Source organism: Stigmatopora nigra, chromosome 5 (genome assembly GCF_051989575.1).
Source record: "Stigmatopora nigra isolate UIUO_SnigA chromosome 5, RoL_Snig_1.1, whole genome shotgun sequence".
NCBI classification, from domain to species: Eukaryota; Metazoa; Chordata; class Actinopteri; order Syngnathiformes; family Syngnathidae; genus Stigmatopora; species Stigmatopora nigra.
The window spans coordinates 9,796,204-9,821,115 of NC_135512.1; the positions used below are offsets into that span (position 1 = coordinate 9,796,204).

The following is a 24,912-nucleotide window of genomic DNA, read 5'->3' on the forward strand; positions in this document are numbered from 1 at the left end:
TTTCTGTTACTTCTACTGGTGGTGTTCATGCAGTTTATAGTCTATAAACTGCATGAACACCACCAGTAGAAGTATGCCACCACTTAGCCTTTCTTTCAGTATTTCTCCTGCAGTCATCACCCTGTGACATCCATTATCAACATTAGATTGTGCTGAAATTCCACAAACACACTGGTTCTTTCAGTCCTATACTTAATTAAATCACGACTCTTGAGTCTCCTCCTTCATTGTTCATTTTTCTTAGTGTAATTGGCTTCAGTATGCCACAGACTATAAATCGTCATCTCACAATTAGGAACAAAATGTTTTAAATGTAAGATATAAATGTATAAATCCCTTAACTTTGTACGCCAAATACATCAGTAGTTTTTAGAAAAGGCTAGAAGTTCACATATGTGATTTTCTCACCTTGCTCTGCAAATATTTCAATAGCCTGTCCAACAAAAAACGTAAAACGTTGTCTATTGTTGAGACTTGGATATACCAGATCAAATTTCATGTCCAAATTATGAAAAAAAATCTAGGTAATTCTCAGAAATATTTTCTTGCAAAGGACAGTTTTGCCACTCCAATTCATCAATAAGAAGATAGACAACACAATCAAAAAATGGCAGATTTTATATTTCCAAAAAAAACAGCATGATTTTTGCAAGAAGTAACGGACTGTTATGTAATTCTGAAACCACAAAATAAATGTAGATTTACAGTATTCAAACAATTAAAGAGCCCTTTTGTGTGTCCATTAAAAAAAATAAAAAGCTATTTACAAAAAGGATAATTGAGAAGTTCCTAAATCTGACAGACTATTGAGTCGGGCAAAGTTTTCATTTTTTAATCTATAAATATAAAATAGAAACATTGCTTGTATTTAACCTCAATGTACTGTTTTTTGTATTTTTCAGAGACTGTGACAGGGAAAGTATTAGTGAGAACAAGGAATTTTAGAAGGCCAGTTTCTTCATGAGGAGGTATACTCTGGAATCCACCTCGAAGCCATGAAGGTTATTTGCGTCACCCTGCAGCCTCATGAGTAGTCCACCATAAGAGACGTAAGCGGACCTGAAAATGCAAGAAAAAAAAGTTTGTAGGGGAAAAAAACACATTTAAGAAAGCAATTTCTTTTTTGTCACAATTTCTAATACAGGAAAGCGATTTCATAGTTTATTCCAAAAATAATGTGTTCTAAGATTTTATCAAGAAATGAAGTAAACAGCTAGATTCCAGCATGCCATATAAAATTGAATTGACTACTTTTGACATCTGTAACGGAACATTCAAATTTGAAATAGTTTTTAACTTAAAATACTAAATTAGTTCATTTTGAAGTCCCATATGGAAAAAAATATCAACTCACAGGCGTGTAGCAGCTTCTGTTGATGTCTCGTCACCCTCAATCTTGTAAACCTTGCCATACATTACATAGTCAAACTGGTCTGATCTAAGGAAAACAAAGGAAATTCAGGATTATGTTCCATGCATAAAAATATAATTCATTAATTGGGAAATACCGAGATGGTCTGTCATCTTGGGGATTGTACTCCCCATCATCTGGCGTTCCATCTTCATACAATGTGCTAGCAATTACCAGCCTGAACTTGTCACCTGATTGAGATAAACAATGTTGTTTAAGTGAAACTGAATGTGTTTCTTTTATACCTTTTAACTTTGTAACGATTTAGTAGTATGGTAGAATATTTAGTTAGAGAGTTCCTAGAAGAAGTGCATCAAAAAATTCTGGACCAAATGTACAAAAATAAAAATCTTTTAAGACTTTTAGAGGATCTGCGATAAACCTGAGATATGAGCTGCTTAAAGGTCTACACATTTTTGGGGACAGGTTATTTTAATAACACACAGACTAAATACAATAAAATCACTTGTGCACCAAAGTAGTCAAAGGATTTAATAACTTACCAAGATCTACTGGATAGATCTGAATATTTACATCCAAGATGAGATCCATCTTAAAAGATTCACTTTCGCAATGCAGACGAGACACTGTGGCAAATAATAATACAAGTCAGCAAAATGGATTTACAATAAAAAAAAATGTGCGATTATAAAATTGTGCCTGGCATCAGTTGTACACTTTTGTGTCCACAGGGTGGCACTGTTGAGTGAGTTAACAATCTTACACTTGGAAAGTATACGTACAGCACATTATTGTTCTGTTATAAATATTGATATGGGAGAAATATTCAAGCTATGTTAAGTAAGATTGTCTAAAATGTCATATGAGCGTTGCCCTGAGCAAAGCATGCCATACTGATCGGTACAATAAGCACTAACACTAACCCTTTTGATGAGAAAAAAATGACTTTACACACCTCTGTCAAACTTCTTTCCATCTGGATCGATGTCTTTTACATCGAAGATATCCTCAAAAAGAATTCCAGCCATTTGTTTCGCTGTTCCTGCGTGAAGAAATACAAGAAAATTGCACAGAAATAAATTATGATACAATGTTGGGGGGAAATTATGACTACACATTAAGAGCAGTGGTCATGTCCTGACTTCTGGAACCAATTCCATGATAGTATCTTTTGATCATGAAATGAAATGAAAGAAGGAGAAGTGTTCATTGTCCAGTATTACAGGATCACGTATGTGTATTTATTAAATCAACCTTAAACACCGATTGTCAAAAAATGGGGTTTGCTTCCTAGCTTTAGCGTGTGGTGTGACCACTACTAGAAACATACCTTGTTGGCGTTATTGTAGGAAGTACTTCTATATTATGCACAGATGAGTTTTTCCTGCACTTGGTTTCGGGTTGAAGCAATTAGAGTAATAAAAGTAAGCACTTATTTCTTATTTGGTTAAAACGGCATTCATTCAAAAGACCGTGTACAGGAAAACTAAACAACGTGCTAAACCTTTGACACACTATCTGCTTCCGGTGAACGCAACACTACATATTTCAAATTTAAAATGAATATGGTATGGAGTTCGATGTACATTTTTCGTTACATATAGTAGTTTGTATCTAAAATTTAAAAAATATGTCGTTCTCATGGTTAAAGTGATAAAATAGAAAAGTTTCCCGACGTAAATCTTTTACGACATTTAATTCTACTTTCCAGCTCCAGTTCTCTGGTTGCTATGTATGTAGCGTCTTTTTCGCGGACAGTTGCTAGCCAATAATATCGCACAACTATTGATTATTTTGTTAACATTTGTATTTTTTTGTGATGTTTTTAGAGAAAACATTGCCTGATGAGATAGATTTATACTTCTTTGGAATGGATCTTCAGTGATGATCATGTTCTGTTGCAGCATATCGTCGAGCTATGCTTCAATCATCGTCGATTATTTTCTAATGTCCTGAAAATTATGTAGATCTACTTGAATTTTACGCTAAAACACACCGAAAATTTTACTAAAACTGAACATACATATTAGATTATGGTTTAATGATCATTTCTACAATCAAAACCCTGGAATTAACCAATCGATACATGGGTAGGAAAACAGAAATATTACATTTCTGATTTGTATACACATTTAAAAAATTGAGGGATATTCATATGAATTCCACAGAGGAATCTAAGATGGGGGACATCTTAGCCACAGAAGCCAATCTACTTGGAATGATCAGGGAGGTAAATCTACATCTGTTTGATTAAATAATGTAATGTTTACAACCTATCCTAAATGTATTTTTTTTTTGTCACTTACTCCCTTCCTGTTTCTATTTCCCATCATAGTACCTTAAGGTTGAACAATTTGATAATACAATTCACAGTTTTGACAAGGAGTGTAAAAGTAAAGGAAAACTTGTGTCTAAGCCTCAAGGAAACGTTCTGAAAGATGCCAAGACTCACATCATCCAGGTAAAAATGCCAAAGTTATCCATTCTCCTGCAACTTTTCTTTCAATTTGGATAAAGAGCAACGTAATAGATTGCCTAGCCAAGTTATGGTATCTTCCATAGATGTTTTATTTATTTATTTGTGTTTTCTAATCCCATATCTGTGTGCAGAAAGACCTTTTCAATTCTTTCAATGATGGAGACTACAAAGTCTTCTTTGAGGTTTGGACAGAGAATATTCTGTCTGATCTACATTGCACAGATCCAAAGGCTCTAAACCTGGAATTCTATCTCTATATTCATTTTACTATCTACCCACTGAGAAGCCATCCTGGAAGACAAGTATGATTTTTTTTTTATGATTTGTATTGTACGATCTTTGTCCTAGATAAGTATCTGTCCAAGAGATACATTCATAAAATAAAATATAATGCAAAGAACTATGGTTTTCACTGTCCTGCAGTTGTTCTTTTAGCTATAATTTATTGTGATATAGGCACATAATCGTACTTTATCTATCTACACCACTAGGTGGAGTTTGCTGAGAGGATTGTTCATTTCAAGAAGTACCTCGAGTCAAATGGGAAAGCACTGAGTCAGACCACAGAGTTTCTGCCTTATTATGCTTTGCCCTATGTGTCCGACCCCACAAGCCATCCCTTCTTCAAGGACCTTTTTCAGGTTTGCAAACAAATGATTGTGAATTCATATTTTATACACGTAATAGTTATTTGTCAGACACACATACTTAATCGGCATAACTATCTTTTCTAGGATACATGGATACCAAAGTTAAAGAATAGACTTCAAGATTTTCTTTCCATGAAAATGAAGCCTTCAAACTGTCCGAGGTTGCTGACATTATATGTATCCTTTAAAGAAAATTAAAATTAGAAAGTTATTGGTCATTCTGTGTTGCACAAACCTTCTGTGGGTAATCAAGGCTGCAAAAGGATCTTTCTTTTCATTTTCTAAACCACTTATCCTAACAAAGGTCGCGGGGGTGCTGGAGCCTATTCCAGTTCCTTCAAAAAAATTCATGAAAGTTGATTCTCATCAGCTGGTGATCAAACTGGCCGAGTTAGAGTAATTGACCGACATCTAACTGGAAACGCAGGCACTGAATGAGTTAACACAAGGGTAGGGAACCTATGGCTCGGGAGCCACATGTCGTTCTTTTGATGGGTAAACTGTGAGCTAAAATCTGGACACTACGTCTAGAGTTGCTTTAATCTTCCAGTTTTTAATTAAACCTTTCTGCATGCATGCATGCATCCCATTGATTAGCATTTTTTTCAACATAATTCTGAGACTTTTTCAACTTTATAGGCAGTGAAATGACTAAAAATACATGCGTTTTCATGTATTTTTTACTTCTAGTAAATCCTGAGTGTGGCTCTCAATGAATAACAATTGAAAATATGAATTGTTTATGGCTCTCTCTGTTAAAAAGGTTCCCTACTCCTGAGTTAACACCTCAAAAGAAGAAGAAAAGAAATCAATCCATACAGTGTAACCTTAATCATCAAGATAATTTGATGCTCATATTCTTTTATTGAAACAGCTATGTAAAAACCTTGTATACACATTAAATAGACTACTACTCCTTGGCAAACCATTTGTCCTTCAAGAAATTCACAGGAACAGGGTAGGCCCAATGTTAACTGCATGGAAACTCATGCATGACAGCTGTGTTTGTCTATACCTGGGTGTTGGTCATTGACAATTTCTTAAAAGAAATGAATCCCGCCCTACTAAACAAACTCTAGTAAATCACACATTGACACCAGTTTGCCGTCACACTATAAAATGAATTGTCTTAATCCTGTTCAAACTATCTCTGTGAGGTGAGTTGCAGTGTCCAACAGGATGTTGGATGTACTCACGTCTCATATCTTCTTTATGCGCAATTATGTCACAATGAAGGGAGAGGACACAATATTTAAAAGTTGAATGAATGTTCAGATGAGTGCCGACGTAAGTTCTTTAACAGTTGGTGTGCAGAAAGAGGGTGGAAGGAGTTCAAAAGGTAAATATCCCATTGTTGTTGATTTGGATATATTTGTTAATTAGTTTAATGATAACAAAATGAAATATAATAATAAAAAAATACACTCTCACAAGTCATCCCTTCGAAAATAAACAGTCACAAAACATCTCTGATGCAGTAGAACTTGAAGGAGTTTGTGTATGTTATGAAGCTGTTTTAGATTGAACTTTATGAAATAGCAAAGCTAAGTCGAATAATGCAACACACTGATCACAATCAGATTTAACATAGGGTTACATTTAATTTTATATGAAGTCATCAATTGATTCATTTTCTCTAGTACTTATGCCTTATAAAATGGAGTTATCATTTCATAAAGTTTGCACATTGTTCAAATCCACCCCCACCCCTCTTTTGTTTATAAAATTTACACAGAAGCCATGGAACAACTCCAACAACAGCTGACTGAGTCCGAACGATGCTGCGCCAGCTACACGCGAAAGTTTAACAAGATACAAGCAGATTATTACCAGCTCCTTGGCATCGCTGCCGAGTTGGTTGACACTTTGGAAGCAACCATCAGTGGAAAAAATGTACGGTGAATTGCAAACTCACACCAAATTGCCCTCAGCATCAATACAAAACATTACAATGACCACAAGATTATTGTTTCAAGTTGAAAACACTCAATGAAACATGTATAGTACACATTAAAAAAAAAACATTAAACGTAAATGCAGTCTATGGTTGTACTTTCTCAAAATGTTAATGAAGTCCTCTCCACTCTTAATGTTTAAACGTGCTTATTTTACAGATCTCCCCCGAGTACCTGCAGAGTGTGTGTGCTCGCCTGTTCAGCAGGCAGATGAGGCAGAGCACAATGCAGGGGGCTGACCTTACCAGGCCTGGCACAGTAAGTGTAAAAAAAAAACTCATTACAACTGATATTTTTCACCTACCTGATAGGCCCTCCCAAAAAGATGCTGTCTTTGTTGTTGGTAGTATTTATATAAAAATAGAATTAGGGACAAATAAACAAATTAATCAATTAAAATAAAATGATTCACAGATATGCACTAATTTAATTAATTATTAAAGATCACATTTATTGTGCAAAAATGTTCCAAAAATAACATGAGAATCGTGAAGTGATCAAATAAGAAGGAAGAATAGAAAGTGTTCATTGCAGATGTAGAAGCATTAGATGAAAATTGACTTTTTTAACCAAACAAATTTTCTCTGTTTGTGTTTTTGCGTGTGATATTTTTTTTCTCTGAAGGGTTATTACTCTATGAGTCCCTATGATGATGGCTATGTAAGTTTCTCATGCTTTGATCTTTATTTCACGTTACATATTGTGAAATTGCTTCCCCCTTACAGTCTTTCTCTCCATTTGCTGTCTTCTCATCCTGTCCTCTTCCTCTGATCTACACCTCATACTCCGCCTTCACCACAATCCTCTCAAACTGCTTTTGTTCTCCTGTCTACCCTGTCATTTGTCTCTTATTTTTTCCTACATTCTGCTTGTTGAAACGGCCTCACTTGACATCTGACCCCTTTTGTTCACCTTTCCTTTCAAGCTTCACCTCTTTATTAAAGTAACCAGTTACTTTATGCATTGCGAGGCCCACCAATTCCCATCACTGACTTGCCTGTTGATGATGCAGTTTTTATTTTACTTTTATTTAAAGCACGAGACAAGATTTTGATTAAGTATATCTCATCAGAAAGAGTCTTCTTTAACAATATTACAAAGCAACATTTATTTTTACAGTGTGTTATAGTGACGATTTTGGCTTGTACACTAACAGCATTTCAACTTGTTAAATGAAGGCTTTATTTTTCCATATTTCTAGTATAAGGCCCGTTATTAAAAACGTTGCTGGTAATGTGGCTCAAATGATTATGGAAACATAAATGAATATAAATACAGCATTTGAGCCAAACATCTTTTCCTTCACAGAGATAAGTAACTATAAACACGGCCTGTGTAGCAACATTAAAACAATAATTGGGAATAATGTACAGTTTGTATAGTCTCTTTGCTTATGTTTTACATGTTTTAGAAAACCTGGAGCATAGCTGTCAAGGGAGTCAATTAAATGAACTATAAATGTCTTTATAAGATAGTAAAGTTAGATGACAGAATTATATTGCTTGTTTAAAACTTTTACAGTATTCAATTGTATCTGTGCATATGCAATATTTATCATAGAGACCAATGAAAGGCCAAGATGACTTTTTCTTTATCCAAAATAAGCAGTCAGCAACCAAATATTTTGATAGCTGTCTGGCGTTCATGATCTTATGTTCTGTGTCAAATGGTTTCTACAATAAATCGGATGAAATTTGATATTCAAATCCATTGCATCAATACTGTGCTGATTAATGAGCAACTTCTACTACTTCACATATGGACGGGTAGCCAACTGGAGTGTCACACATGTAGATTGTGTTTGTCTTGTAAGATAAAACTAATAATCTATACAGCACAGTATGGTGTTTTATTGTTATGTTAGCTGTTTGCTTCTAAACACCACTGAAGTTGAGATGTGTCATATACTGCACATTTAAGCTAATGTAAATCAAATCAGCATCTGAAAAACAGTTCACTTGGCAATGCCTACCACCTGCGACAGCTGTGTTATGTTTTAGTCTATAGCCTTTAAAATTATAACATAAACTTATGCCTTTTTTATGTACAAAATAAAGCAGTGGGTTTACTCAGGATTGATGACCGTCTGTGATCTATGTGATAATTCCATTTACATGACAAATTTACATATTATTCATAATTTACATAATATTCAATTGAGGTCCTGTGGCTATTTTCTATTAACCCAAAAGTCCTATCCGATTTCTGCATGATATGTTCCTAAACTTAATCAAAAGTTTGGGTGTTATGCATGTGAAGCATGCATTATATAAGCATGTCCATGTACTATATTATTAATTAAATTAAGTCTGCAGCAAAAGTCCATATTGTACATTAAATAATGGTGACTGATTTGTTGAAAGATTGAGTTTGAAGTAAGAATGTCATCCAATGATTTTTTTTTTTTTTTCACAGGCATCTTCACTACTTCGAGCATCCATTGCACCAAAGTAAGTCTTTGGCTCTTATATATGAAGATGATTCATTTGTATAACCTGAAGAGAAAACTTAGTTTCCAATAATTCCTAGCAGAAGTATGGAAGTACCAGTTCTACCTTCTCTGGATTATGTAAAGCTGAAGAAGGACCTAGTTGAAGGATCGGACCGTCTCAAGTCTTTGTTGCTGCAGGCTCTGCGCTGGGTTTGTGTATTTTCCTCTCTAACTCATTTTATCTTACTTATAAACCTACCAAAACACCCACCAATTTATATCCACCCTTCCTTCCACCCATCCCCCAGCCATCAAATGTATGCTACTTATAAAATGGAAAATCTGTGACACATCATTTCTTGACTGAACTAAACTGTCATTCAATTTTAGAGACTTACTCACTCAATTCCTGGCGAACAGAGAGAGACTGTCCTTCAGGCTTATATAAGCAATGATCTACTGGACAATTACAACGTAAAACAGGTAGAGCATCTCTAGTCTCTTTTTGTTTTGTTACTTTGTAATGTAAATGTTGAAATATTTGTTTTCTTCAAATGAAAATATCGCATGATGACAATTAGGCTTTTGCCGAGTCAATGATGATGACAAAGCCTATGTCCGATTATTATTAAACACATATTTTTGTTGTGCTGTTTTCTTAAATTCAGGAAAACGTACATAAATTAAATAATCAAACCATTTTACATGTAAACATATTCCAGAAATGCAAAGTATTGAAAAGTAAAAAAATAGTACAACTCCACCAATCAATGTCAGGTTCGATTTTAGGATTTTTTTTCCTGCAATGGCTGCGAATCAATTCCCTTTTAGGATATTTTCTAAATGGATTTGATGTTCAATTATATGATTAAAAACTCTGCTCGTTCTGTCTCTAGAAAATGATGGTGCATTTGTTGACTTCAAAGAATGAAGTGGTGCGACAGTATATGGCTCGTCTCATCAATACATTTTCCTCTTTTGCAGATGGTAGGTGTCAACTACCTAGGGTATGGTTTTGATTGTGAAGGACATGAAAATAAAATTTTAAAACAAATGTTAAAAATTTGCTACTCTTAATTATAAGAAAAGATTACATTCAAATAAAAGTTCAGATTAATGTTACAAATAGTTATTAGTTTTGCTGAGTAGCACATTATTATTTAATCTTTTATACTTTCAGGGCGATTTTATTTGTCCCAAAATCCATTGCTTCCAAAACTTCTGATGGATACACTCAGGACGAAGGAGGAAGACTCCTTGACTAGAGAGAATGTGCTGGTGGCATTGCAGAAACTCAGCCTACTGTAAATGGAATATTTATAAATCCTTCTATGTATAAAACAGTGCCTCAATCAGTGATTTTACATTTATCAAGGCAAAAAAAAAATGTAAGACCTAATGTGTTATCCTCACCATGTTTGTTTTTTAGGAGAAATCAACAGACAGCCATGATAGAAGACGGTCTGATTGGTTGGCTGGTGAATGAATTGCATGACTCAGACTGTCTTAGCGATTACACCCTTGAGTATACTGCTGCTCTTCTCTTGAACTTGTCCCTGCGGACAAAAGGTACACAAGATATAAATGGAAATATTGGAAAACAAAAGATACATTGCACTTAACAGTCGTGTTTATGTGCCTGTTTAAAATAATATACTAAACATAATTTATGGCACACTTTTTAGGAAAAAGGAAGTGTGCAGAAAATCCCAATCATGTGCTGAAGGTTCTAACTGACCTCCTCGGACATGAGAATCATGAGGTGATGCTTATGGCTTTTGAAATGTGTGTGCTTTTCTGTCTATCTGTTTCTGCTTGGTTGTTTGTAAGTATTTTTGAATGTTTTAAAAATGTCTTACTCTTTTTGAATTGCTGTGTGTTTTAATTTCAACATTCTTAGCATGGTCAAGTGTGAGAATCTGAACCATTGACTGTAAATCTGTCTTTTCTTTCCCTATGTATTGGCCAGATTCGTCCACATGTGAATGGAGTTCTGTATAGCATCCTGTGTATTCCCTCTGTGAGACAGAAAGCAAAAGAAATGGTAAGATACTGGGAATGTCTTCACTTGCTCATAGAAAGCACTTCCCTTTTGAATATAACAACATAACTAAGAGCTCTTCCTTGTCTTCAAACATCTTTAAAGCATAAGATTGCTCAGATGAGATTTATTAACGAGTTGATTGTGTTTTGCTTAATTGTGTGAAGAGTATGGAGGAGATCCTTTGCTGTTACAACAAGGAAGAAAATAAAGATCTTCACGGACAAATTGGCTTCATCATTAAAAAGCTCAACTCAGGTCAGGGAATGTAACATATATTTCTTCAAATACCAATATTAAATCATTCATTCTTTCCTTTTTCCATATGGATTATCTCCATAAGGGCCACAGGGGGGGCTGGAGACTATCCCAGCCAACTATGGGCAGGAGTGAGGGGGACACCCTAAATTTATTGCCAGCCAATGGCAATATTAAATAAGTTAATTTTTAATTAATTATTTATTCATGTCATTTTTATCATTATTGAATTAATAATAATAAATATCACATAAAAAAATAATGGTATATACTACATGCATACATGCCTAATGAGCTTTATCGTAATAGAACTATTTGTATTATTAATATAAAGTTTAACACATGTTTTATTTTTTTTACATCTAGCGGAGCAAGAAGAACCAGAATCAGATGATGAAGAGGACGAGGATCCCAATGACGTAAGTCTAAAGTAATACTCTGCAATTTACTGCTTCACATCTCTTTAAACATGATGAGTCAAAAATATCTAGGGAGCCCTCTTTGTCACGCACTGTAGAGTCCAGTACAGTAAATGGTAATCACGTCTCGGCACAAATATTGAGTTACTTTCGGTTCTTTGTGTGTGTTTGTTGTCGGGTTTTTGTGGTGGACTCGAGTATGATGACAAGATATGTGTCACGGTTTGTACTCCCTACGCATGTGTCCTTGAGAGCCACTTGAGTAATCCTGGGCTCACATTTGAAGATTTTCACACACTCACACTAAAGACTGAGAGTCAGACTTAAGTTTTAGCATATTAACATAATTATAGTATGATTCTGTCAGCTTTGCTGTTTTGAGTCAATTCTTGATTATATACAATACCAAAATCAAGTTCATTAATTGTTATCGGGCAAGAATCCCAACAAAAGTGCTGCAAATTGGTATTCTTTGAAGGTTTCAATGTAAATTTGTATTATTGTTTTGCAAACTTGTTTTTAAGGAAACAATTTTTATCAGAATCTTTCATCAAATGTGGATTAGAGTCTTAAAATTATTAAAGTAAGATTTAGATTTAAGATTACACCATTGCTAAATGCTGAAGACGATCAACAGCAATTATGATTTATGTTTGTGGGGTTTGTGTCATTACAGGAAGATTTAATAGAGTGGGATGGAGAAAAAGAGGAAGTCCTTCAACCACAGCCCAGAGAGCTGTCTGGAGAAAGTCTGCTGACTACAGAATACCTGGGTGTAAGGACAAAACAATTGCACACTCATATGCTCGACTACTTGCACAATAATGGTTAATAATGATAAAACAATAAGGGTTTAATTACATGCAAATTTCCCCTGTGCTTTGACTTTGCAGATTGTTACCAATCTACCCAGAGTGAAGAAGAAGTCGTCCCCACAGCATCAACCAAGCACTGATGAGCCTTTACAGCGGCCGGTAACACCAAGCTCCCATCGTAACACTAACACAATGTAAGTGAAATATAGAATGTATTCTTGTTACGTGTGTTTTAGTTTTTACTAGTTCACCAGCATTCGAATTAATGCAGCCAAAAACCACAAACGGTTACAACATCTGCCCATAGTAAGTGTGTGTTTTTATTTACTGTTTAGGAACTACCGATCAGTCAATCAGGGTGGTGTGGGTGCCATAGAAGGAGGAACTCATCATCATGGGTACAGGCGCAAGAAAGGAAATGCTCCTTCACTCAACAACGATTCTCGACCTAATACCGCTTCTGGTCATCGTCCAGGCTCATCTGACTCTCTTCATCACAGAAGTGGTTAGAACTTTTCAATTATCACAATATATATTCTGACAGTAGTCATTGAATCCATTCCTATTCTAAATGACCAAGGACACAAATCAATTGACACCATTGGAATGTTTCAAATGGCTATTTTCTACAATTAAATTTGTATGTAGGCTCACATTTCAATTGCAATTCATTGGAGAAATGTTTCCGGACTACTCTTATTCCCTTCAGCAAGTTTCATTTATAATATGTTACCAAGGAGTTTAAATTGCATTTTATAGTCTTCACTAACAAAAGCATTAACACGCAGATACTCGCCAAGCCAAAGCTTCTGATCTGGATCAGTCCTATGAGGTACCAGCCAGAAAAGCTAACTCTCCAAAGAAGCTCAATGGAAATTTTGACAGGTAGAGAAAAACAATAATGGACACTCTATGAATCAAAATGTTTTTTTTTTTAATTATTATATAAAACTTGATGTGTGCTGTCGCATGTCAAGCTCTAGGATCTCTAGCCTTTACTTATTTCTTCCTTCCAATTTTTCTTGTTAATCAGCATAGATAGTGTCACTGCGTTTGCACACCGGCCAAGGTGTGCATATACTCCTGAGCCTGGACCTCAACGGAACCCGACAGGGAGTCTAGCACCCAAATTTTCCCAAGCTGAACCCCAGCATTGCAGCCGGCCATGTTCTGCAAGTTCCCAGGGTGGAGTGGGACGACAGAGTGGAGGTAGGCATATTATCATGAAAATGTGGTGTAGTGGGTCAGTCACCTGCCTCCCGTGTGGGTTCACATGCTGGTGTCGCCAGACAATGACTCTATGGCGCCGCCAGTCAGCCACAGGCAGTCTTATCGACGCTTGTTTAATGCAGCAGGGCCTGCAGGACTGTTTGTGAAGGCCTTGAGGCAGATTTCTGATCCTGGCCAAAAAATAATGGATGAAATGTGATTGGTTAAATGCTTCAATATCAAAACACACATCTGGAAGCAATGTAAGCAGCAGGAAAGCAATGAAGGGAAGCTAACAGACAATTTGGAATTATTTCGTATTTAGTATTGATGGACAAAATATAATATATGATTCAGATATTTCTTAAGTAGGTTATTTTTAATATCTAGAATACAAACCTTGTCTACAGGGTCTATAACTCATGCTCTGAAATGCATGATATCAATTTTGTACTGAAGCACTTTCAGTGTATTTGATGAGCTAGTATCTCTGGTCCCAACCCCTATCTGTAATTTTAATCAGGCCTAATGCTAAGCTTATTTTTGCAGTCTGGCATTTGTTACACATCAGTGAAGTCATACGGAAGTCACTTATAATTGAACCTCTGAGGCTAATAGGCGAAAACACATGGCACAACAAACTGAGTAAGTGACATTTATTGTGCGCTTCCAGTGCTTTTATTTCTAACGTGCCTACTATCAGTCCTATTAGTTTAAATTAGATGATGTTTCTGCTGCTCGTCTGGTGTTACTTTCCAGAATATTTGCAGCTTGCTTGTTTCCTGAGGTTTAAAAGCTTCTGGTCACTGGTCCATATCTTCCTTTAGGCCCATATTTGCTACACTGAACGCACACCACCCCTATATAAAAGAATACCATGACCTGATGTTGAAAAGAACATATTATTATAGTCCAGTAATGTTGACTTGAAGTGTAAAACTAAGTACATAGTGGGGTCTTTGTTGAAATATATAACCAAATAGTGGAACATCAAACACCTTTGAGATTGTACACAGAATCCGATCAGAGTTTCCACCTTTTAATTAGAAACTGTCCCAAGAGTTTAAGGGTGGCCACATTCCTAAACTAATTCAAGGGTAAAAAAAAAAGGTCACTATCATTGTTTCACTTAATATCAGTCAATTTGCCTTTTACCCTAAAACCTTCATCCCCTACCTCCTATGTCCTCCTTCAGACGGCCAGTCAACATGGAGGTGAAGAGGAAGCTGTCACCACAGAGTAGATCTATCTCCCCCGGCACATCAAGCTTCCTGTAACATCATCCTTCCAGGTTTTGATCAGGGTCACAGTGACAGGAGAGGGGGTCGAAAATCTGCAACAGGAGGTGGAGGGGTAGGAACAATGAAAAGGATTGTGGTCCTGCATTTTTCTTCTGCTACAGCATAGACTTTTGCAACCCAATATATGGTCAGACAATAATCACATACCCCAGCCGTCCAACCCGGTGCTCTTTGCTGCCTAGTTTGGCCCTCAATTCACCGTTCTGTCTGGCTTTTTTTTCTCTCAACAAGGTCACATTGCACACCTGAATATGTGGAACATCCTGAAACCATGCACTGACAATTAGATAAGCACAATGTTTACTTGTAAAGGGTTTAAGAGATGATCAATAAATGATCAATAGTTAATTTAGTTTTCCTTTTTCAACCAAAAAAGGATTAATAACTAGAAAATGTTTTTTTTATTGCCTTTATGTGAGCTTCCTCATGCAAATAGGTCTGTTTAAAGAATGTATGTCTATGCTGTATGTATTTGGTATTTAGAGCATGATAACCAGTCCCAATTTTTAAACAAATCCTAAATGCTGTTGGTTATAGCGTGTCCTTAACTCACTTTTGGTCGCCTGATGGATGATTTACATTGAGGATGCTTCCAGTGAGCAGCAGCACAATGTGAGGAAACAAGTCGCACATGACCAATTGACGCACTTGCATGCAGGTGGCTAAGTAACCCTTCGCTCCAGCATGCTGATATCGTCCAGCTGTAATCGCAGCAAAGAGGAAGCCGCTGCTTTTTATCAAAACAAAAAATACATGAAGAGATCGACTATAAAAAAAAAAAAGATGTCTTTTGAGATTAACACAGTATGAAGGAAATGTTCCCCCCATTATATTATGTCTGTACTACAGGATGAAGTGCAGACTGGTGTGTGTCACACAAGTGCTGTTTAAGTATGTAAATGGCAGGTTGACATGGCTGAATGAAGAAAAAGCAATTGGCAACATGCACCGGAAAGCTCTCAGTCAGATAGGCTGGTTTTTCCTTCTCTCCATTTGCCATGCTTGCAAAAAAAAATAAAAAGACTCATTTGTTGAGGAATTAGGAAGTAGAATATTCTCACTCTGGGTCAAATGTATTCCAAAAATTGGAATTTGAATAGAGGGTTTCAATCCCAGGTTCAGACCTTCCTGTGTGGAGTTTGCATGTTTTACCTGGGCTTGGATGGGTTTTTTATGGGTACTCTGGCTTCTTCCCCCACCCCTAAAATGTATGGCAGGCTTGTTTAACACTCTAAATTACCCTGAGGCATTTTGTATGTTGAATACCAGTACAAAGTCCTTCCAGGCATTCCTAGTCACAGTTACTTTCAGAAATTATTACTTTTTATGCATTTATAATCATAATGAGGCCACTCACTGGTGCAGTGGTTATTATGCCCAACTGTGCGGGCAGTCTGGGTTCGATTCCTACTTTTGGCGATGTGATTGTGAGCATGTTTCATTGGACCTGCAATTAGCTGGCAGCCAAATCAGGGTCTGCCTCTGCCTGCTGCCCGTGGTTGGCTAGGATAGGCTCCAGCACCCCCACATGTCTCATGTCATGACCAGCCAAACGACAGCAGTGTAGAGATTCCTATGTGTTAAGATCAGTAGCATCCCACTCAGAGGTTTTTATCAGTAAGAGGCCATGTGCACTGCTGATAATGGGTGGTGACGCCAGTCAAGAAGAGCATTCAGTCTCTGCATAAGCCTCCCATTTCCTGTTGAAGATACAAGATCGAAGTGCCTCTGCCACCCCTACCAACATTGCTGTAGGACAAAAGGTTAACATTTTCAGAGCTTTTGGTGGTTTTGGGGAGTTCAGCACACAAAAATTAGTCAGTACGACAATGGGTAGTGGTCATAATATATATAGGTCAATCAAAGAGTAAAAGAAAAGCTTATTTAGATCACATTTTACATGCAATACTTTCTCCAATGCTTTTGCAAAACTGAACATGAACCTTTTTCAATGAATGCAAGTCTCTAAACTTGAGCAGCTTTTGTGGGACACTAGTTATATTGCTTTGTTGACTTGTGAACAGGAAGAAGAATTAGAGTCACACAGATGGTGACTGCAGCAAATTACCAACAAGGCCTGCACACAGGATAGGCACCTATTTGCTTTTCATTTCCAAGTTACACTCAAATCAAAAATTTGATCAATCATCACAAATTGTTTCCTCGATTATGTTTTTTGTTTGTTTTTTGTTGCCCACAATTAATTCAGCCAAGGAAAATGTTTTACATTATGGAAATGCCCACTGAATCAGATTTTTTTTAAATTAATACTAGTACCAATGTAACATATTTGTATAGCAGATTACTGGAATTAACCAAGCATGACGGTGACTGATTTTGTAGCCTTGGCATTTTGGAGATGAGACTGGTACCTTTGTTCCTGCTGCTTTGTCAGACAACATCCTCACTTGATTGATGAATGGAAAATGTGGATGTGTAGGGGGCTGATATACCCTCAAGCATATTCCCCTCCCATCAGCAGTGAATTCCTTCTTGGTGAGCAGTCAGCCTTTGAGCATAAGACACCTGACAGACCTTAGTTAATCCTCTCAGGTGGTCTTAATGCAACAATAGGCTCAGGACATACTTCCTGTGGGCTAAAAGTCTGACATTTCCATTTCATATTAACAGCCTGTTTATCCCTCAGCAATGCTCACATTGACATTGTCTTTGTTCTTACACAAACTGTAACAAAGTTGAAAAGAAAAGGCTGATGGAAAAGAGGAGGAAGTCAGGAAGTAAATAAGTCATTTCACCTGCTTAAGATTTCCCAACTTTTGTCTCTCTTAGAAATATATATATGTCCACTCAAAAAGCCGTACTGTTTCACCAAACAAGCCAGCAACTCAACACTTATTTTTTTACAAAGTATTTGCTTTTTTTTGTGTGTGTTTAGTTCCCAATTCATGTTAAGGCTTGCATGTTATTTACCCTACTGTTTGGAAAGAGTAAATACCAAGAATAAATCTGCCTTGAAGATAACTCTTTTACTGTATTACTCATATAAACAAAGTCTTTATGTTATCCCATACATGCCTAGATTGGAACTAATTGCCAGCTAATCTTGACCCTAAAACAGGTTAACCAGCTAAAACTCAGATTTAGAACTAAGATAACAATGTTGCAAAATAATCTTCCCCAAAATGTATCAGTGTGTAGCAGCTTTAATTCATGCAAACATTAGCTGGGATTCATCTATAGGTTGACAAATTGGCCTTATTTCCTCCCGATCTTTTTTTTTTAAGTACAAATAACTTCTTACACCTGTCCCAAAGCAGGCTGATTGGCTATATGGGCTATAAAAGCAACACAAAGAGTGGGGAAGTGCTAAAATGCCTCATGGAGGTGAGAAGAGCTGCATTGTGTGCATGCTGCAATGTAACCTCTTGATGAGCGGACTAGAGTTTGAACAAATGTAACTCGCCCGTCTGTGACAAACAAAGTTCTTCCACCGCTCTCCAGCTGCAGTAGAGGGGGGAAATTGCGAATGGGAAAAAAACCACATGGGCAGGCAACAGGATGCACATGGTACCGAAAAGGATAACTTGTTGGACGCAGGAAATGGAGAAGAGAGGAAGGGGCTGTTTGGACCACAGCTGCGTTCAGATTGAGAAAAAATAGCTGTTTTGAAGTAGAACCGAATTGTTGTTGTTTCCCCAAGTTGAAAATACGGTGGAAGAGCACAGTCACCCACAGTGCTGGTCATTGTTATTCCTTTGTATTTTTATGTAAAGTGACATGAAGTATGCAAAAAAAAAATGGAAAATACACAGCAGTCCCTATGTCATAGAATGGATAAACACAAATATTCATGTATATTTGTTGATGAGTTAGAATATTTACCTTTGACATGGCATATACTCACCCAAAAAGATGTTTTGATAAATGAGAGTTAGGGTCCCTGTGCACAAATATTGTGAATATGACAGCGCTACCTTGAGATAGGACTTTACTTTATTGAAATATTACCAACATTTGCTTTAATGTGTGATATAAGAGGAAAAATGGCACAAAATTTGGTGTTAACATAACAATTAAAACAGTCGACTGATATAACTTTCCTTATAATAACTCAATTCCTCACTCAAAAGCACTATTATTAGTTGCTTTTCACAAAAGATAAACAATATTTGCCCGTGAGTTCTGTTATATGTCTACAGTATAGATAATCTACATTAGGGTGAATTTAACAGACTAAAAGTCTTAACCTAGTCTGCCTAGTGATCCATTTTGGCTCATGCTGACCATACAATAACCAGACCATCATTGTTCACTTTGGCAACGTGTTGTATGATGTGTTCTTTAGGATATCGATATATGCTGGGACTCAAATAGTTTGATACATCCCGTATAATGAGCAGGAAGTGTGTGCTAAAACACTGTCTGTGTAATGTGTGCCACAGGTTGAGTAAAGGTGTGCTGCTTTGTTTAATCAGTGGATCTTTTTCCTTCATGTCTATTAGTTACACACAAACAGAAAATTGAGTGAGGACCTATAGTAACATGGAATAAGCCTTAGTTAAACAGTGATTAAGCTGCCTGTATGTAGTTTGATTTAACATAAATATAAGCAACAAAAAAACTTTTGGAGTATGTACAGTCACCGCTCATTAACAACAGGACCTATTGCCGACGTCATAGCACTTTCTCCATTTCATATCATAAAATAAAAGTTAAGCCAATTTTCGATTGTACAATTACTAACTCCAATAACATTATTTTTCTGTGATATTTTTCTAATATTTCTGCAAAACAGCATAAGAATAGTCTATATTTAGTCCGAAAATAGAGATATTGTTGCATTGAAAAGAAAAAAAGTGTATTGTATTTTAGTTTTGTATTTAATATAACATGAATCTTTGTTGGGTTCAGTGTTAAAATGATGGCTGTAGCCTGTAAATGAGAAAAAAGTGCATATAAAAGAATGAAAACAGCTATCACATCAATAAGTAAAGGATGAGGGAGGGTTGTTGACTTGTGTGTGTGTGTGTGTGCGTGTGCGTGCTGGTTGGGTGGGTTTATGTGCCGTGACGTCCGTCTTTGTGGACCCAGTGCGCGAGGTGGGTGCATGTTGAAAAGCGCAAGACCAGGGAGACTTTGCAGAGTCTGCAGCTTTCTTTCCTCTTTGAGTGGGATGGTTAGTGTTCGCAAGTGGGTTGACTTTTCATTGTAAAGAATAAGTTGACCTTCTTTCCTCTAAACCTAATTTGTTCGTTTCCTCACATCAACCTCCGCAGACCTGATCACAATGTAAGTTAACATTTTGATTTGTATTATTTTTTTTTTTAATATGAATAAATTTGGAATTTCTAAACTACTTTCTAAAGACAAAGGTCATTTGAAAAGTTTCCCACAATTTGTAAACTGTCTTTAGAACAACCAAGTTTAACAAACTCTAAAATTAAAGTTCCATTGAGTTGACCGCATTGGGATGTTTTCAAGAGTGGTGTTTAAATCAGGATTAGGGCCCCCCTAAATGAATACCTTAAAAGAAAAGGGTTGAGGTTTTACGTGGGAGTGTCGATGGAGAGTGTATGTAACGAGCCCTGGCTTGAACTGATGGAATCGTGACAATTTAAAGAGTGTTGTTGTTGTTACACAGGATTCTTTACATTATTTAAGTTTGGCATCTAATAAACAAATGCCATTCGATTACACCTAATGTCACCGCTATAGGAATAATTACAAACACATCCAAAAAGGTGAGAACAGAAATAATCAAAAGGCATTATTTTATAAGAAATGTTACACCAACAATATACTGAATTATACTAAAATTATACTGAATAGAGATGACAGAAAATATAGGTATCATTTAGGGCACCAAAGCATCTTTCTTAGGTATCCCTATAGATTAATATCTGTACATTTAAAACTTAACTTTTAAACTTTATCATCAGTACTCACCAGTCCTGTGTGTGATTAGGATCACTTTTGAGCCAAATCAAAAACATTTCATTCTTTGGTATGATTTTCATCTGTTCCTGTGCGACCGGTTTCCAATGATTCTTGACTGTGATTATCTGATTCATATCACCTGTAATAGTTGGGGAAAATACACATGTAGTGGTTGTCTGATTTATCCTTTTTTTTTCCTCTGACCAATCAGCATTCCTTCTGCCTCTATCACCCATCTGTTTCTCATTGTCTCAATTTCCCTGTAAGTGTATTTAAAATCTCCGTTTCACTTGAACTCAGTTCATCTCAGGTCATCATCCTTGTTCCATAAGCCCCTGTTCTTGCCTCCTTCCTTGTGTTCCCCTGTTTGAGTAAGTCCTGTTTCCTATTGTGATAAATTATTTAGATATATCTACATTTTTTTAATTACAATTTTGTTATCAGAAGTTGTGGTTTACTGAATACACTCAGGGTCACTTTGTTTGTTTCGTGCAAGCTGATCACACCAGCAAAAAAACACCAAACACTGAATGAGTGACAATAAAAGAAAAATATCCCCTCTAATGCTGAATGAAATCATGCCTCATAAGTTTATCTGACAATAAATGTATATGCTGGTGCTAAATTATCTTTAGTTTCATTGTCATGACAGCTGGACTCATTGATTTCAATTAAATAATTTGTGGTTTAAATATAGGGTATTGTTAAAAAAAAAAAGGGGGGAAATGCAAACAATACATTGAAAATGACCAACGTGAGGAGTTTGGCACATTACTATAGTTTTGACATGCTGACATATGTGTCATGCTGGCAGGGTGTTGGAACCTATTCCAGCTGACTTTGGGAGAAAGGCGGACTATACTGGTCGCAAGTCACTCTAAGGGCACACAGACAACCATTTTCACTCACAATCACAATGTCGCCCGAACCTCTGCATTTAATTCATTTACTTTTTCCGGGGATCATTGACAGAGAAGGGAGGGAGAAAGGGCAGTTTGAAAAAGAAACTTTTATATAGTATCTATATGAAAAATTAATTTGAGCTCTTTTGGATAACAACAATCTGCTTGCAGAAAACAATCATTTTAAAAGCACCAGTGTTTTACTACAGATGTTGTCCGGAAGTGCAGCCATTTAAATTGTCTTAATTCCCTTAATCTACTATGAAATTAACTTTTGATATAAAATGATCAAAAAAAAATCACTAAGTAATTGGCACAATTCTTTAGGAATGCCTGTGAAAAGGGTGTTTTTTTGTTTTTGTTTTGTTTTAAATGTCAATCTTTTGATCTAAGCCCAGTACTTCTCAAATAGTTGGGTGGGTGGGGCCCCCTAGGGGACTGCAGAGCGATGCCAAGAGGCGACAAAAAATAATTGAGAAGCACTATGTGATAAAAATGTAACATACTGAATTGAGCTATATTGTTTGTCCCCTCTTTTTCTTGACTAGGATGAACAACAGAGACCGGTGGAAGGTGTACAAGAGGGTCGCTGTCATGTTCTGCCTGGCTGTGGTGGCGCTGACCGTTGTCCAGAGAGGAAGCGTCAACATGGGGGCTCCATTCCAACTTGAGAGACAGGCTCGTATGGATTCTTCGGAGGGAGCCGAGTCTAGAGTGCTCCTCTCCTCCGAGAGAATCAAAAGTTTTTGGAAAGCGAGCAAACAAAAGCCTCCCCGACCAAGTCGCTCTACCGCTCAAGAACCAATGGTTACCGAAAGCAAAAGTGTAGCAACCTGGGATTTAACCAGCTCTAACTGTAGCGCCAACCTCAATCTTTCAGACCAGGATTGGTTCCGTGGACTGGAGGAAACTTTCAAACAGTTCCTTCTCTATCGACACTGTCGTTACTTCCCAATACTTCACAACCACCCTGAGAAGTGCTCAGGAGATGTATACTTACTCATGGTGATCAAATCGGTGGCCACCCAACACGACCGTAGAGAAGTCATTCGAAAAACCTGGGGGAAGGAGAGAGTGCTGAATGGAAAGACAATAAAGATACTATTTCTTCTTGGTAGGCCATCCAATCACGCTGAAAGGGCAAACCATGAAAAGCTTGTAGAGTATGAGAATCACATTTACGGTGATATCCTCCAGTGGGGCTTCTTGGATAGTTTCTTCAATCTGACACTGAAAGAGACTCATTTTCTCAAATGGTTCCACACCTACTGCCCAAATGTTCGCTATATCTTCAAGGGAGATGACGACGTCTTTGTGAATGTGGAGAACATTTTGGAATTCCTCGAGAGCACAAGCCATGCAAGGAATCTCTTTGTAGGGGATGTGATTTTCAAAGCAAGGCCAATCCGTAAAAAGGAAAGTAAGTACTATATCCCACAAGCTCTCTATAACAAGTCCCATTACCCTCCATACGCTGGTGGTGGGGGGTTTCTAATGGACAGAACTGTAGCAAGGAGGCTTCATTATGTCGCAGACACCCTGGAGTTGTATCCCATCGATGATGTCTTCTTGGGTATGTGTCTCGAAGTCCTTCAGGTCACTCCGATAAAACATAATGCCTTTAAGACGTTTGGCCTTGTGAAAAACAAAAGCAGTAAGTTGAACAGGGAGCCATGTTTCTTTCAAAGTATGATTGTGGTGCACAAACTGCTTCCAACAGAACTCAGACGCATGTGGAATCTAGTCAACAGTGACCTGATCTGCTCACAAAAAGTCGAGATCCTATAGCTCGGCGACAAAGAAGTCTGGACGTTGCCAAAGATAATATTGATGATTGACCATATTGTCATAGGCAAGCAGTGTGTACTCTCCTTTCTGTGGAGACTGGGACATTTTGCTGGTGCCGTGTGTTCTGTAAGGAGCTTTTACAAACATCAATTAAATTATAGAGTTTGAAATTTAGGTTTTTATACGAATTTTTAAAGACCTAAACATCATAAGAACAGTAACACAAAAAAATGAAAGTACGTAAAGTGATCTGTGCTCCATCCTAGCTAAAGTCGTAATGCAGTCTCTTAAGCAGGTAACAAACCCATTAATGTGAATCCAATATGTTGGAAATCACAATTATGAAAGTTTCTGTCCATAGAATTTAATCCTTTTTGAATGACATCTAGGTTGAAAATGACAGTTGCCAATTCTTAGACCTTCTTGAGGCCAGTAAGCCATTACTGCACATTTGCAGTGCCTGTTAGTGTACACAAGATACTCACCAATACTTTACCTTGGGATAGTGTATGTGTGCCAAAGTATTTTAACTGAGTAAGAAAGAGTAACACTACCTCAGTGATCCAAACTACCCAAATCTCCCAATTTGGAGTGTCTTAGGTAAGCTTTTGTCTGGTTGTGTGTGTTGTTGCAATGTTCAGCTTGTCCCATCAGGGGTTCGCACAGTAAGATTTTTTTTTTTTTATTTCATCAAAACACCAGATGCCATCCTGGTGTAATCCATCATTTCTTTATCCAGGCACTAATCAAAACCATTTTGTTCATGTAAATTGTAAAGGCAAAAAAGCTTATACCACTTCTGCACAAGTTGTCTGAAATGCATAAGAATTTGAAACTGTTTTTATGTTGTAGCAGTCCTTGCACTTGACACCAATGTGAATATAATTTGGTTATCTCCAAATTTAATGTGTAGTGCTTAAAATGTAAAAAAAAAAAAGGTGGCCTGCCCATATAATTATGCTGATAACTATACTTGACATGACACTCATAGGTTTACATTAAATACACTGTATCCAACAAAACACTGGTACGAGTACATAAAATATTAATTTAAGAGTCATGTCCCTGACCAATAAGTGTCAAATGTGGGGTTATTTAATAAAAATGTTTGATGATCACTGTATGGATGTTAATTATGCAATTTTTGATGTAAAATAAACATCCTGCTTTGTTCCCATCTTTTTTTTCTTTGTAAATGTGGACTACATTAACGAGTTTTGTCTTTAGCCTCGTTCACAACCATTATCTTTGAGGAAATTCTACAACCAGCCACCCAACAACACAGTACACCACTTCTAAAGGTAGCACAACTATAAATGTTAAACAGAACATGTCCGCTTGCAAGACCAGAAAATAAGCGTTGCACTCACAATAAGCATGTGTGTACTTATGCA

The 24,912-nt window shown here is 36.7% G+C and overlaps 4 protein-coding genes across 10 annotated transcripts; 2 read left to right on the top strand and 2 right to left on the bottom strand.

The window, feature by feature from the left end:
* Window positions 1–600: 600 nt before the first annotated feature.
* On the bottom strand, window positions 601–2,996 carry polr2h (RNA polymerase II, I and III subunit H). Its single transcript, XM_077717756.1, has 6 exons — window positions 2,703–2,996; window positions 2,328–2,414; window positions 1,915–1,998; window positions 1,509–1,602; window positions 1,355–1,438; window positions 601–1,059 (listed from the first exon to the last, which is right to left on the bottom strand). The coding sequence occupies exons 2-6, from the start codon at window positions 2,398–2,400 to the stop codon at window positions 942–944; spliced, it is 453 nt and encodes a 150-aa protein (XP_077573882.1). The 5' UTR covers window positions 2,401–2,414; window positions 2,703–2,996; the 3' UTR covers window positions 601–941.
* On the top strand, window positions 2,586–15,991 carry armc9 (armadillo repeat containing 9). Of its 5 annotated transcripts, none has more exons than XM_077717750.1 (26): window positions 2,586–2,603; window positions 3,541–3,602; window positions 3,708–3,833; window positions 3,983–4,153; window positions 4,343–4,492; window positions 4,586–4,678; window positions 5,816–5,840; window positions 6,237–6,394; window positions 6,616–6,714; window positions 7,081–7,116; window positions 8,872–8,906; window positions 8,986–9,097; window positions 9,278–9,370; window positions 9,784–9,874; window positions 10,068–10,191; window positions 10,317–10,456; window positions 10,573–10,649; window positions 10,857–10,931; window positions 11,096–11,186; window positions 11,553–11,605; window positions 12,282–12,380; window positions 12,499–12,614; window positions 12,756–12,925; window positions 13,209–13,305; window positions 13,454–13,629; window positions 14,825–15,991. In XM_077717750.1, the coding sequence occupies exons 2-26, from the start codon at window positions 3,552–3,554 to the stop codon at window positions 14,845–14,847; spliced, it is 2,481 nt and encodes an 826-aa protein (XP_077573876.1). In that variant the 5' UTR covers window positions 2,586–2,603; window positions 3,541–3,551; the 3' UTR covers window positions 14,848–15,991. The 5 variants fall into 5 exon arrangements, with proteins under 5 accessions (XP_077573876.1, XP_077573872.1, XP_077573873.1 ...); XM_077717746.1 differs by lacking the exon at window positions 2,586–2,603 and adding an exon at window positions 3,068–3,462; XM_077717747.1 differs by lacking the exon at window positions 2,586–2,603 and adding an exon at window positions 3,068–3,462 and having other exon boundaries at window positions 8,989–9,097.
* Window positions 13,552–21,469, bottom strand: LOC144197144 (uncharacterized). Of its 2 annotated transcripts, XR_013326473.1 has the most exons (5): window positions 20,838–21,469; window positions 15,484–15,631; window positions 15,078–15,193; window positions 14,785–14,962; window positions 13,552–13,820 (listed from the first exon to the last, which is right to left on the bottom strand). XR_013326473.1 is itself a non-coding variant. In XM_077717755.1 (4 exons), exons 1-4 carry the CDS (start codon window positions 21,062–21,064, stop codon window positions 14,875–14,877), a joined length of 579 nt encoding a protein of 192 aa, XP_077573881.1. In that variant the 5' UTR covers window positions 21,065–21,468; the 3' UTR covers window positions 14,425–14,874. The 2 variants fall into 2 exon arrangements, 1 of the variants encoding a protein (XP_077573881.1); XM_077717755.1 differs by lacking the exon at window positions 13,552–13,820 and having other exon boundaries at window positions 14,425–14,962; window positions 20,838–21,468.
* b3gnt7 (UDP-GlcNAc:betaGal beta-1,3-N-acetylglucosaminyltransferase 7) lies at window positions 19,964–24,695 on the top strand. 2 transcript variants are annotated; one of them, XM_077717752.1, is made up of 2 exons: window positions 19,964–20,180; window positions 22,279–24,695. In XM_077717752.1, coding segments are annotated over exons 1-2 (1,242 nt in total). In that variant the 5' UTR covers window positions 19,964–20,178; the 3' UTR covers window positions 23,519–24,695. The 2 variants fall into 2 exon arrangements, with proteins under 2 accessions (XP_077573878.1, XP_077573880.1); XM_077717754.1 differs by lacking the exon at window positions 19,964–20,180 and adding an exon at window positions 21,050–21,199.
* The last annotated feature ends 217 nt before the right edge of the window (window positions 24,696–24,912 follow it).

Bases quoted from the DNA above. Each gene is read 5' to 3' on its own strand.
- polr2h (XM_077717756.1), bottom strand. From the start codon at position 2,400: ATGGCTGGAATTCTTTTTGAGGATATCTTCGATGTAAAAGACATCGAT. The intron at 1,603-1,914 runs GTAAGTTATTAA...TATCTCAATCAG, and splicing joins GATCTATCCAGTAGATCTTG to GTGACAAGTTCAGGCTGGTA. The intron at 1,060-1,354 runs GTGAGTTGATAT...TTGCATTTTCAG, and splicing joins ACAGAAGCTGCTACACGCCT to GTCCGCTTACGTCTCTTATG.
- armc9 (XM_077717746.1), top strand. From the start codon at position 3,414: ATGATCATTTCTACAATCAAAACCCTGGAATTAACCAATCGATACATG. The intron at 3,463-3,540 runs GTAGGAAAACAG...TGAATTCCACAG, and splicing joins ATTAACCAATCGATACATGG to AGGAATCTAAGATGGGGGAC. The intron at 3,603-3,707 runs GTAAATCTACAT...TTCCCATCATAG, and splicing joins TACTTGGAATGATCAGGGAG to TACCTTAAGGTTGAACAATT.
- LOC144197144 (XM_077717755.1), bottom strand. From the start codon at position 21,064: ATGGGTGATAGAGGCAGAAGGAATGCTGATTGGTCAGAGGAAAAAAAA. The intron at 15,194-15,483 runs GTGAGTTAAGGA...GCATGGTTTCAG, and splicing joins CATCCATCAGGCGACCAAAA to GATGTTCCACATATTCAGGT. The intron at 14,963-15,077 runs GTATGTGATTAT...CTCCTGTTGCAG, and splicing joins CACCGGGTTGGACGGCTGGG to ATTTTCGACCCCCTCTCCTG.